This window comes from Apostichopus japonicus, chromosome 15 (assembly GCF_037975245.1).
Source record: "Apostichopus japonicus isolate 1M-3 chromosome 15, ASM3797524v1, whole genome shotgun sequence".
NCBI classification, from domain to species: Eukaryota; Metazoa; Echinodermata; class Holothuroidea; order Aspidochirotida; family Stichopodidae; genus Apostichopus; species Apostichopus japonicus.
Genome location: NC_092575.1, coordinates 11,201,307 through 11,216,053, shown reverse-complemented (window position 1 = coordinate 11,216,053; position 14,747 = coordinate 11,201,307). Strand labels below are relative to the sequence as shown.

The window sequence follows — 14,747 nt, the reverse complement described above, 5'->3', positions numbered from 1 at the left end:
ACGAGGGGTCTTTTACGTTTAGTTTTGGATAATCTTTATGTCATATTATGAAGCTCGATATGTTTACAGTGCGATAATTTAAAACGGACGATTTATTAATGTGGTGTGAGTTATTCATCACAAGCATATTTATCACATCAGTCTGCATGGGTTGGGGAATTGGCTTCTCCTTTAATGTCCCCCTCCCCACAGTCACCCTTCCTCTCCCCAAATATCCCCTTCTCCACACTTAAAACCGAATGCTAAAAAATGAGTCCTCTCTCTTCCATTTATTGTTACTTGAAGATCATTACCCAGAAAAGAATGTTTCAACAAGCTCCAATGGGGTGGTCTAATTTCAATTGACAGCTCCTTTGCATCATCATACAGTAACAATTTATCTCCTCATGAAGCCTATACATTGTATGAAGTCACCTGAAGTACGTTTCTGGAGACGCAGCGTAACGTCCGTCTTGTGTTGCCCAAGAACCTCGTAGTTCACAGAGCAGGACGCTGTGACGTCATAAGTCTGCCAGTCTTCGTCTGTCTCACTTTCATAACCCTGGTCAGTCGTTATTTCGTAGTAAGTTGTCAAATATATGTTAAACAAAGACCCAACATTTCTCACTATTAGCTGTGGTTGACTGAAAGTAATTCTGGAAGAAACATATTCATCGTGGATCCATTTCGGATGCACGATTGGAAGAACGCCCTCTATTAAACATGTCAGATATCCACTGCTTGTAACATTAAATGTGCAATCCAATGGCTCTGAGCACCCAACGATAGAAGGTGCAGGATTGATTGGTGTAACTAATGAATAAAGAAATAAGAAGAGAAAATTATGAACGGTATAGTTCTTAACTTATTTTCCATTTTCAGATTTTTTTATATTTTTTATTATTACTTCGGATACGACGAAGATTGCAATATATATTCCAAACGTTCTACCTTCCGATCGATAAGCATGATAAAGATAAAGGTTTGTTCATTAGAAAGACAATATACCTCTATATCTTGAGGTTGTTAGTCATGATATAGCTAGCTTTAGCAATACTATATGACACTGTACTAACTAGTTAATATGAAGAAAAGATTTTTAATGAATAGTATTTATCTGTGACTTTGAGACCTTAATATCATGTTGCAGACCAATTAACGATTAGTTATGACGTTGTACCTCATATTGGGCCCGTCCGATAAGAGCCCCCTGAAAGGAAGTTAAAACCAGGATCATATTCGGAAATCAATATGAGAAAGAAACATGAAACAAGATGTATTGCTTATAGTCAGCAGAACGCAAGTATGGTATATCATACAAAAAATTAAGATACTTTGCAAAAAATAAAGGCACTCACCAACGGTCTTGATATTATGTTGCTGTTCTTCCTCGACTTTACCATTGTTGTAGATACAAACATATTCACCTTCATGTGTATATGAGAATTTGATAATGAGCAACGATCCATCTTTATCAAGCTCGTAACCAGGTTTCAACACATCCGATTTGCCTTCGTGATAGTATCCAATAGTTTCGTGGTTTCTTTTCCATAATATGAACAAAGGATTCTCATTGGTGCAGACTAACCTGACGTCATCATATGCCTTATAATATGTCGGTTTCAACAGAGTAGTGATGTAGTCCTTACTCTCATCTTCGACCATTACAACTATTTGTCTTAATGGCTTAGCTGGAATATCTATTATAGAGTTACAGATGTAAACATATAGTCGGTCTGTCCAGTTAAGATTTACATTCGTTGATACGAATGCCTCGTACATGTTTCCATCAAAGGACTTAGAAGTATTAACTGATCGTGTACCGTTTGATGTGTTCCTTGTCCAGCTCAGTATCGTATGAGGTCCTGTATTTGTTTCCCGACACATAAAAAATGTCGGATCTTGCAGCTGCACCAAACAGAAGTTTCTTCCCTCACAAACATCTACTGAAAATACCGCTGTTTCGACGCTTGCTGTAGAATAAACGAAACCCTTAGAAAACCAGATTACGTAAACAAGTAAGGGTACCTGAAGTGTCGATAATGGCAGAATCTCACTCGAATGCATATTGAAACTGTTTTCAATTCAGTTTGTCGTTGAAGATCCTGCTACAAACAACACATTAAAACTATAACTTATACATTCCAACACAGGCCTTTTTACTTTTTTTCTTTCTTAGAAAACTGGATTACATGGTACATTATGGTACTGAGTTTGGTAGGTACAGTATTATCTCAGGACCGAATTTATAAGGCAGGTCAAAATAATGGCAGTTTACAGCTAGGGTTATTCTCATAACTTTATATAAAACACTGACTTACCATAAATAACGACTTCCTGATCTGTTGTTAATGTATGTATATTGGAAACAATAACTATAGCACGGTATGTTTTTTCGTCGCTGAAAGTAGTATTCCTTATCAGCAGACCACAGGTATTGGCAATATCGTATTTCCCAGCAGAGACTCCTGACCCCGCCTTCCGGCCTCCTTCAAGACTTGCGATTGGTCCAGCATTACGTGACGTTGAATCGTACCAATAAACCCTTTGCGACTGAGGGAAGTAACAATTTATGAGTGCGTCGGATCCATGATGGGCGTAAACAGTAATGTCAGGACAATCTGCGAGAAAAGAGTAAACATTGAGGAAGCAGTAACCTGATTGGAGTGAGTCAGTACAATCACATTTTATGCTCTATTATTTCCAAAGGTACATTCTTCTGCAATCATACAACTTTTCATGACATAGCTCAAGGAAGTTGGTTTTACGTGTAAATCAGTATTGCATTTTCTCAGTTTATATAATTTTTAACGTCATTTATGATTGCTTTTCTGCTGTACCTAACCGTGAACTAATTACAAGATCAACATTTTGCTTTCTCGATATTTAGAGTAAATTGTTTCTATAAAAATGTTCTCTTTAAATGAATGGTACTAACATTACCTATAATTATAAATTCATGTTGATAATCATGTCCGTCTCTGTCGGTGTATATCAACGTATACAAAGATATATGATCTATTGTAACATTGTTGATAACCATGGCGCCATCTTCATGAATATCCAGGGTACCGTTGTCGTTCCCAAATCCGAATCTATGCTCGTTATCTTGAAAGTGGAGTAGAATTGAGATGACGTGTAATATCTGACATAAAAAAGCAAGCCAAAATGTCAAAGAGGTTAAAAGATTCTCCAGCCAGAACATTTCATACTCAGAATGTCATATCTAGACTTTCCTGTCAAAAGTTTTTTTTTATTAACTTTAAAACAAAAAGACTCATAGTTTCAAAACAACCCACAACCCCCAAATGAATAATTAATTTTTTGCTATTATGCTTGTTTATTGACTAGTTAAAGCATGTCACAAACATATTACAACAGAGTGTAGCCATAGAGTAGGCCTACAGCATTGTGCGGTATTCACGAATTAGCTTAGCCCACGGCCCACTGTACTACTACTACTAGCAGTAACATTATAGTAGGCCTACAGCCGCGGTGTGTACATTTAAGAGAGTTACTGCATTTCCAATGCATCCAGTTATATATCTCGGTATCGTAATGTACAGTACTGTAAACCAGACCCATGTTCTGCGCAAATTGCTAAGGTATACTACATATAAAGCTAATATTTTTCTTTATATTGCTGTTGCATCGGGAATTTTATATAAACATTAAACTGAACATGATATTTGTATACGAACCCTATATATTCATATATGTTTCATGTGGACAATATATATAGAATCCACCTAAAGCCATATATATATATATATATATATATATATATATATATATATATATATATATATATATATATATATATATATATATATATATATATATATATATATATATATATATATATATATATACATATACATATACATATATATATATATATATATATATATATATATATATATAAAAGCATGGACGTCAATCCAGGGGGGCGGGGGACATGTGCCCCACAGTCCGATGGGTAGGGGACACACTATCAAATGCCCCCCCCCCCCCACACATTTGGAAAAAGAGAAGTGTCGTGGCTCTATTTGGTTAGGGCTTACACATCTCAGGATTCATATCATCGAATATCACTCAATGTTGCTGAATGGAGAATTCCACCCCGATCTCGTGAGTTGGTACCCTGAGCTCTCCGATAATCTTAAGCTTAGTCTGCCTTTCTTTCGAGGCCAGTTCCAGTCGTCGGTTGAAGGGTATAGACAAATATTCAAATCGATGAATCCAGCGGTACGGGTTATATTTGGTGAAGTCGAAGCTCTCTTGCGGTTGCTCCTCGTCTCCTCTGCCAGTTTGACGGAAGCCGAGAGATATTTTAGTGCTTCGAGGCGTTTGAAGACAAGGCTACGGAGCACCATGACTCAACAGAGGCTGAACCATGTGATGGTGTGCCATATTCACCGCGAACGTCTAGCCCAGTTGCAATTTGAGGAATTAACAGAGAATTTCGTTGTTTCCTCGGATTACAGACGCCGCATCTTTGGGCGATTTCAGTAGAAAACTAGTGCGTCATTATCATAAGAGACAGCACTTCATAGCTACAGCCAAAGCTTGTACATAGTTGTTGTTTAGTTGTGCATGATGGTGTTTCAAAGACGGTGCCCGTTCCCTTATATTGGGGAAATGAAATAGGGAGTATATTCCGTGGCAGCGCATCCCATGTTATCTTGTTGTTGAGTGATACCGGAGTTTAATCCACAGTGAGCAGGGGCGTCGTGCGAAAATAATTTTTTTTTGGGGGGGGGGGGCCGTGAGCAGGTGATGACTATCAAAGCGGAGCGCCACCACAGGTTGGCGCGCAGCGTACAAGAAAAAGTTTCGTCTGGCAGACCCCTCAGATTGCAGGAAACGGCACTTCCCGTGCCTTATGGCAGAAAGCAACACCCCTAAAATTGATAAAAATTTCCGGCAATTTTTTATTTTGGGAATATTCTCGAAGGAAGTGATGGCCATTTGTTCATTTATTCCTCATTTTACCAATTCCTCGTCTCCCAGAAGCGCCAAAAATTTAAGAAATCGAAACATTTTTGTGTTGGCTGATCCATGATTGCCGCCCATGCCCGTGAGAAGTGGTGACTGGGTGAAGAAAAAGCTATGCCGTTTGAAAACATGGGCAGAAAAAGCGAAAGTAGCGATACCTAACGTAAAACATACGATAACGAAGTGATTATTTTCCAGGTTAATTGTGACTGTATTTGAAATGAGTATTATTATTCATTTTTTTCGAAACTACCTATCAGACCATGAGGAAAATTTATCCTGGTGGACCTTTTAGCGAACTAATTGCATTACTTAAGAAGAAGTTCACATGGAGTCCCATAATCTCTATTCACTACATTTATCTTAACTTTCCGAACTTTGTTACAGGCTTAGAAAACAATTAAACAATTTGCCATCTTTTTCATGGAAAATTGACTGACTTTGGCAAAGGTAACGGGTGGCACTTATTTTGGGACTATAAAATATTGTTCAACGATGGCAGCGTTGATGGCACATTTGGTTCATTAGTTATCAATCAGTAATTATTTAACTGTTTCGATTGACTGAATATCAACAATTAACAACCATTGACCAAGCAGTCAACAGAAGCCCCATTTCTCGTAGGCCCTACAAGAAATTCAGTTGCTGACACTGTTCCCATTCAACGTCGCTGAGTTAGGTTCCAAAATGAGTCAATGGCAGTCTGCTTGCACGCTTCCGCTCGGTCGGGGTGCGTGGCCAGCACCATCAGGTCACTCAGACGTGCTTGGCTTGGGACATGCCCGTCCGCAACGAATTGTTCACAAACTTTAACGCCGAAAAGCTGCGCTCGCATGAGCAGGAAGTGACTGGCAGGGTGAGAATTAGCTGGTAGGCACGAGCGACGTTTGGATATGTGTCGAACATCCCCTTCTCCAACATGTCTTTGTGTCGTCTTTGAGGTGTGTGGAAAATCCGCAACGACCATCAAAGAGCACTTGACTATTTAGTCTACTTTTCGATTTCGAAAACACTTTTTTTTTAAATTATAACAAAATGTGAGAACACTGGGTACACGCAGGGACGTCGCTACAGGGGGGGGGGTGGGGTGTCTCACCCCAAACTATGTTAAACTGACGATAGTTGGAAAATTGGAGTGCGACAGTCGGAATTTCCGACTGTCGCACTTCAGTTTATCTACGCCTATTCATTTATTCCTGTGATTGTGCATGACCTGAAAATTGAAAAATTTCGTTGCCACTTGAGAAATTGTAACTCGCGATTCTTATACTCCACCGTACAAAACTTCGTATGATTTTGAATACTCAAAAAACAAATGCCTAATAGAACTAAAGTGATAGGCGTATGAGCCCAATCTGATTTGGGGGGGGGGGGGGTTGTAGCGACTTGCCCGAAAAATATAACCAAAATTTTGTTAATGTGCATATCATATATGTTATATTTTTAAATTATTAATAATGGCGTAAGAGGATATGCACCATTTTGTGGTATGACTCCCAGGACGGCAAGTCGAGAAACTCACATGCAGTCGCGGCGGATAGCTTCCTTCCCCTATATGTCCGGGGACATTTTAGGACATCGTTCCTATAGGCCAGGGGTGGGCAACCTACGGCCCGCGGGCAACATGCGGCCCGCCAGTGAATTTTTTGGTTCTACTTTGTTTACTTTATGAAACTTTATATGAACTTAACTTTATATAAAACTTTAAATTACGTATGGCCAAAAAGTTTTAATATTTTTATATGTTGGATTTAATATCTGGCCCATATTCGAATTATCTTAAGTTTGATGTGGAAGATATGAAAGATTCTACTTTATATCACCTTCATAATCATTTATATTGGAAATCACAAACTTTATTATTATATCTTACCACACCTAGTATAAGGATATGGAAGTGGAATGTTACTGATAGCCTATGTGTGGAATATTACTTCCTGAGGCTTTGTAATATAATAATTTTTCGGATGTGCTAATGCGGCTTCTCATTATATTTAAACAGCCGTTTCCTTCCTTAAGAGTAAGTTACTTTATGCTAATGTTTGGATTATTACTTCCTTTGCAATATGTTTTTCAAGGATGTTCTTATGTGGCTTCTCACTATTTGTTAACAGCCGTTTCCTTCTTTAAGAGTAAGTAAGCATATTGTAAAGTCACGAGAACAATTGATCTCGCTGTACATGACTTGTGATATATTGTGTGTACGGCAAACCATGTACATCACGTTATTCAATTTAACCTTATTTAAAAAAATTAAAGTTTTTTTTTAAACTGCCTGCCTAGTTTGATAAATTTCAATCATTAATTTGTCTCATTTTGTCTCTTGATTGTTCTCACTTGTGTCAACGCACGCCTTTCCCTTTACCTCTACCTTTACCTATACATTCATACAGAGGCATATCAATTATTTCTTGAAAAATATACATTGTAAAGTTGAACACTTTTTAAGATTTAATGAACTCGTATAAGACATTATAAACTATCACCATCATCATAAAGCAATCATACAATAAGACAGAAAGCTGAATTGAAAAAGTAAAAATGTATCGAATAATGTATAATGACTATAGAGTTGTGTATTGATGGTGGATACTCGTGGGAATAACTCACTTGTACACATGTTGAAGGCTTACCTTGATTAGACATGATTAGTAAATTTCCTTCGACTGGGTTATCGTGGTAATATTTAACTTCGCTCCAATCTTGTAGCCTGCAGTCAATTTTCCAACTACTGCCAATTCGTGCATTTTGGTGACTTGTACAGTCTGTCAAAACACTTTTAGTACCTAAAACGGTTGTGTTTGGAATTAAGATAAAATAGAATATGTATTTCTCATCAAAATAGATTATTTTGATAGAAATAGGATGTGTAATAGTAAGTTGGCCTGACGTTTCGATCCTAGCATGGTCTTCTCCAGAGGCTATATGACAAGCATGTCATTTAGCCTCTGAAGAAGATCCTGCTAGGATCGAAACGTCAGGCCAGCTTACTTTTACACATTCTCTTACACAGGCTCTTTAGTGGATAAGCAATTTGCTAACAGTTTTGTTTTATTTTTATTTATAAATAGCAATTAGTATTCTCTGTATTAAAACAACATCATTTTGTCCCTTCTTTAGTAAACCTGCATTTGAACATGTAACTGAAAGAGGTATGCATTCACAAACTTCTTAATTACTTAACAGCCAGTCATGTCTTGCACCGGTCCAAACTAAACCTTTAATGAAATGTAAACGACTCATCTAATAATTGTAAAACATATTGCATTGTGGCTTACAAAATTCTATTGAAGCAAACGTTGACGTATATATTTTTTCCATTCAACCGATAAAATGTAAAACCTAACATTGCAATAATCAAACTTGCCTCAACCGAAATGATTACGAAACAAAAATCATGATTTACTTAAACAACAAGGTTTAAGGCTGCTAAGACATATATCCTCAAGACTTATAGTGAAGGGTAAACCTATTGAACTCTATTATTTCGAGGTTAAGTAAACTATTATTATTCAAAATCAAAGAACTTGACTCTTTGTCCCACCGTGTAGAATGCAAATAGTGACGATTATCCATAGATGTTTCAAGACCTGCATCATGGACGATTGACGGAAGTTGTAATCCTGTAGAACATGAGTGAAAGAACCAAAAGCATTAAAACTTGGACTTACCTACTGTTTAATAAAGAGACGGTGATTTCGAGCGATTAACAATTACGCTTGACTCACAACAAAATGAATAGGTTCGCAATAGGCGATGTAAACGTTTACGATCATGATGTATTCCCTCCCTCTTGCTAACCTAAGTAATATCATATATATGTATATTTATATAGCAGACACCAAATGCAGGCACCCCTACAAAATTCTGTATACAATGGGACTTCACCTCACCTCAGGCGCGTAGTGTGTTCAATACATAGAAGTAGAGCAAGTACATAATGCATAGTATATGTAAATGGTAACTAACAGCATGTCGTTCCCGAGACGTTATTAAAAAAATATATGAATAAAAAACAATCATTGATAAAATCTTACGCATAGAGTATCATCGAAGGTTGGAGACTAAGTACACATTTCCTGTTTTCAGAAGTTGTATCGGTAATATCCTGAAGCGGTAAACGGAAGCTTAAAAGTGCAAACAACATAAGAAAACTTTGCCCCAACTTCTGATAAGTTGTCAATTAAACATTTTGCAGCAAAATGTTCAACTGCTCAGTTAATGCAACTGAGCAATCCAACATTTTGTAGTTTCCTAGAGTTGGTTTCAGATTGTTCTTCTTTATCAAATCAGTGGATTTTGTTGGTGGCGCTATGCAACATTTCATCAAAGTTTCACTTGAAACCATATCAAATTCTTTGAAAGAGAATTTACAAGGAGGATCCCCATCAAGGTTCATTGGAGGTATACCGAGGAAGAGAGATGACAAATGGGTGTGGATCTGGACATTTTTGTCGCGGTAGAATATTCCAAAGTGGGAAGCCAAATCAAGTGAAGAGGAAGTGATAAGGAAGAGGCTTTTCCTTATTTCTTTTGAGAAGTTCATTTAATATCTTGAACCTTTCCTTTTGATTTCCTGATTTTTTATTAATAAGCCCGATAAAATGGTCCCTTTTGGCAATGGCAACCAGCTTGGTGACTACGAGACGGCTCTCGTGGAAGCCTCCTTGTGAACGGCCAGTCTTATTTCCCTCCAACGCCTTTCAGCCTACCGTCTTGGACACCCGGCCATTCTGATGTTGTCATTTAACCAAGGGGCATATTTTCGCTTGACAATTCTGCACTTTTTTAATGATGCATGTTGATCTAAGAGATCAGATAGCACAGTGTTGTAGGTTTCACAGAAATTATTAATTGAGATGTCATTGACCTCTGTTGTGCTTGTGATACACAGTGGTGAATTTATATTGTCGCTTCGGAACTGCTTAATGTCTATAGCACGATATTTGCGGTATTCCTTTTCTTCCCGTACTCTTTTTCCAATACATGATTGAAAAACACTGGATTGTGGTCTGATATGAAAGCACCAGACACCTCTACATTCTCAACTGTGTGCTCAAGTGACCTTGTCATGATCAGATCTAGTGTGTGACCTCTCTCTTGTGGGTGGCTCTTTTAACATGCAAACACAAGATCAGCAGGGAGTAGTAACCTACCCTTTGACTCATATCGCAAACAAGTGTATCGACATTCTCTTTGAAGAAGATTTCAGAAAATATTTTGTGCACTTTCATGAGCCTACGAGTTGAATTTACTTGTTATCAACATAATATCTACTCCAGAATTTATATCGAACAATGGAATGTTGAAGGTGTGTAAATTACTTTTCATGAGTTTCACGGGCTTCTCTAACGTGTTTTTCCCATCGTCATTAATTTTTGTTAGCTTAGATACATCCAGAACATCATTATTCGCAGCTAATTTCTGTAGCGCATCTTCGACGGAAGAGTGGGTGTTCAAAAACTTCTCTGGGCCACGAAAACAGGGATTTGATGAAACCATTCATGAACTTCCGACAAAGTAAATATATATTGTATGAAAGTAACCGTACCTAAATTCTGTGCCACTTCAATGCGAATGCATCGGTTCCTCGTTTTATATCACCAGAACATTGGGATAATTCATATAGTTCACTTTCAATATTTTTCAAACTTTTTCATCGTTAATGAAATACCACTTAAACTGAAGGTCCAGAAAAATGAGAATTGAACCTGCCTTGGTATACATGTTTACTCCGTGTTGAATATGGAGTTTCCCAGGGTTCCTGTCTAGGTCCTTTGTGTTTTACGCTATATACAGCCTCGCTATTTAAAGTCATTTCTACCTATTTTGACACAGGATTTGCCTATGCTGATGATACTAAGTTGGTTAATACCTTAATACCTGATGCTTTCAGCCTTATGGAGAACTGTATCTCTGACATAAGTGATTGGATGGTTGCACATAAATTAAAAATTAATGACTCCAAAACTGAATTTATCATTTTTGGTACCCCTGCCCAACTTATGAAAATTGAAAACAGTTCAATCAATGTTGGCGATACTTCTATAGCTTCTTCCATCCAGGTTCGTAACCTCGGCGTCATATTCGACACACACATGAAAATGGAACAACATGTTACCAATGTTTGCAAAATTGGCTACTATTATATTTTCAATCTTACGAAAATTAGAAAGCACGTGTCATCCAAATCTATGAGTATTCTGGTACTTGCGTTTACACACAGTCATCTAGATTATTGCAATAGTTTGCTTTTTGGTATTTCATGTAATTTAGTTCATAAGCTCCAGCGTTTGCAAAACAGTGCTGCCAGATTGGTTGTTGACTGTTATGAGTTTGGCACCCCCTCTCGCAGTATTTTGCGTTCCTTGCACTGGTTACCTGTCGAGTATAGGATTAAATTTAAAATTACTTTTTATTTACAAAGGCATACATGGCGTGGCTCCTTCTTCTCTAGCCGAGCTTATTTCCTTTTCTTTCAACCCTCGTTATCAACTAAGATCTGGCAATAACATATCTCTCATTGTACCTAGAACTAGTCTGAAAACCTATGGTGACCGTGCATTCTTGTCAGCTGGTCCTGTCTTGTGGAATGATTTACATGTGTCTGTCAGGACGTCTCCTTCTCTCTCAGTTTAAGTCACAATTTAAGACTTATTATTTCAATCTTGCTTTCTCATAATTATTGTACAGCGCCATCGAATACAATGTAGATTTTGGCGCTTTATTATTATTATTTTTTCTAATAAGGCCGATTTTAATGATTTGAACCACAAAGTCTCTTTGGGATTCTGGGAAGAGGAGCAAGGAAAACACCGTAGATATGCCACTATTGGAAAGCACTATATCCAACTCCTGTGTTAGAAATGATACTATATATAACCATGTTTATAGCTCCGTGCTATAACTTATTTGGATTATATTCACTCAAGTTTTTGCTTATTTAAAATGTAACTAATACCGATAAATCAAAGTTTATGATAAAACTGTTAACATTGACCAATCTGAAAGTAGGATGAAGTCTTATAGCCACTAAGGTGATATGGGAACTAACAGAGCAAGTGTTATGCACACATTACACCTATGATAACATAATTTCAAAGGTCGTGATCTGTTATAGTTCTTACATTGTGTGTATTATGACAGACATTACAGTAAATAATGAGCTGATATAGTTAGTTTCTCAATCAAAAAGGGTATTTAACTAAAACCTGGTTTAATTGAAAAATTAATTTAAAGTTAATAGAGCTGTCATTCATTATTTTCGAAATATAATTTGTATATCTTCTCTTCAATTCTAAGACAAAGTTGCCTTTAAAGAATTTTCCTTTTTCTTTTACTTGCCAATATGATGATGGTATAAGTAAGTTATCGAAATATCGATATCTTGTCGGTTAGTTCAAGGTATAATTGATTGAATGGACTGTGTTTCGGGTTGTTAAACCCTGGATTCTTTCCTTCAGTGATCCGCAGTAGGTTACGTTTGTGATATCATAAGGGCAAACTTTACTTGAAAGTTTTACTTTCCCAGCATAATCTTATTGTTTATGTATCTTGGAAACTTAAAAACTCAGGAAAGTTGTTTGGCTGTCAAAGTTATTTTTATGGAGAATTTCATGAAGATGCATCTCATTTTTTTTAGATATGTTACTTTTCTCTTGGAATAGGTGAGATAAATGTTATAAAGAAGACCAAGAGTATTGTTCATTTTTCTTTAATACATTCCGTTACAATTTCCACATTTGGTTGACCGGTAACGTTCACATTAGTAACTTGATAAAGATAAAATATGGTTAACTTCAAGGGTAACAAACCCCAACTACAATTCTTGGCATATATGACAGAGAAATTTGTGATGACCAACTCCCCAAAATACCTAAGAAAATACAATGTTCTATTTGGGAGATATGTTAGTTTAAAAGTCATTTATGTGATCTGTTAGTTTTTTAAATCTGTGATGTCACAGTGCCACTACGATCTGGAATTTTTTTTACTTTCTCTTTGTCTTTCTTATGTATGTATGTGTGTATGTGTGTGTATGTATGTATGAATTGAAATTGAAATAAACGAAACGAAACATTGTCCATTCTAGGTATTCTGAGATTCTGGTTATCTCTGGCACTTTGCTCCAACCAATTTGTGTTTTTCTATCTGGCAATCGTTATTATCAATTTGGATTCCCTGATCTACAGTAGCTCTTCAGACTCGTTTCTGTGGGAAATTTGTCTTCACCTTGCTCTCGTAAGAAGACTTTACGAGGTGCATGTCACAAAACGCAGCTATGATACGTCATAATGCATACTTGTGATAGTTGCATAGAATTGTGGTGTGGATCATAATTTTGCAAAGCGAACAGAGGGGGGTTTCTCACTTAAAACACGAATGATCCGTAGGAACTGAACCAAACCATTTCTATTGTCTAAACATAATTTGCCATCTCTTCATTTAAGTATGCTTATAAACAATAAGTTACGAATGTCTGGGGGTTACACTAGTTAATGTGACACTCCAGCAAGAATATAGCTTGCATTTCAGGAAAAGTTTGAAATTTATTCGACGCAAACCAATCAAAGCGCTACGCAAGTAATGCTTAAATCTACACAAATTACCATAGAATGTCCCTTATTTCTCAAAGTCAACATCAACACTTGGCATAGTTGGTGACGTACTTGTTATGTTTCTACATTGTTCGGGGTACGATTGAGTACAAATTAATGAGTACGAGTACAAAATGTACTCAAGTTCGAGTGAGAATCGAGTATCACACGTCTGCTTGATAAACAAGAACCTAGAATCTAATTTGCATGTTTGAATTAAACTGAAAATACTGCAATAAACTTATAACACTTCCTTCCAAAAATTTGGGCAAATATTGTACCAAACACTGGATTACTGGTTACGTATGTATCCAACCAAATTTGGTGCAAGGTTTGGCACAAAACAAGTAAAATGTAACCAATTTAATTGCCAAAACGTGACATATTGATCAACATTGTCGATACATTTTACTTCTTTTGGCTTTGGGTGCGGGGGGGGGGGGGGGTAACACGTTACCCAAATTTGGTTGAATATATACGTACCTAGTATTGGGAAGGCTACAATATTTGCCGAACATTTTTGAGAGTACAACTGCAAAGGCGTGAACGACAGAAAAACAACTACAGAGTGTGTATACACATGGTATATTTTACTAGTCTAACTGTTGAAGTGAATTTAGTTGGATATAATATATACTATTTATGGGATTTAAAGACCAACAATGGAGACTTTTCGATGAACATAAAATCCCACCATTTTGCATGTATGTAATCCTTAACTCACTCCAATTACATTGCTGTAATTAACTTTACCAATTTGACGTTATAATACGTGAAAAATGGGAAGAAAAGTCAGCTTTTTATGAAACCTATTTCAGACATTCCTGAAACGTTCCGAAGACATCAGGTGACCCTGTGACGTCACTGTTTGTACACCTCACTTATGACAATACTTTTAGTGTGTAAAGTTGTATAATTGAGCTGCCAAAAACATCAACGATATTACTCCTTTTTCCCCGAAATGCCACAATTCTGTGTTGTTGGAGGTTGCAGTTATACCTCATCCAACAAAAGCATCAGCTTTTTTAGATTTCCGAGTAAAAGAGCCGACGTAAAACACCGCAGACTTTGGATCAATTTTTTGAGATCCACGCGGAAAGATTTTTCAGCACCCGGGGTATCTCATGCCCATGAGTCCACATGCATGACCCTGCCTCTGTGTATGCTGCAAAT

The 14,747-nt window shown here is 36.9% G+C and overlaps 1 protein-coding gene across 1 annotated transcript in view; it reads right to left on the bottom strand.

Moving 5' to 3' along the window:
• Positions 1–9,030, bottom strand: part of LOC139981507 (uncharacterized) — a 108,171-nt gene extending 99,141 nt beyond the window's left edge. The window contains exons 1-7 of the mRNA XM_071993953.1: positions 9,015–9,030; positions 8,522–8,600; positions 7,611–7,763; positions 2,923–3,087; positions 2,301–2,600; positions 1,338–1,952; positions 415–792 (exon numbers count right to left, since the gene is read on the bottom strand). Of these exons, the coding sequence (XP_071850054.1) occupies positions 415–792; positions 1,338–1,952; positions 2,301–2,600; positions 2,923–3,087; positions 7,611–7,763; positions 8,522–8,576 (1,666 nt within the window). The 5' untranslated portion in view covers positions 8,577–8,600; positions 9,015–9,030. The remainder of the gene's footprint in view (positions 1–414; positions 793–1,337; positions 1,953–2,300; positions 2,601–2,922; positions 3,088–7,610; positions 7,764–8,521; positions 8,601–9,014) is intronic.
• Between the last annotated feature and the right edge of the window lie 5,717 nt (positions 9,031–14,747).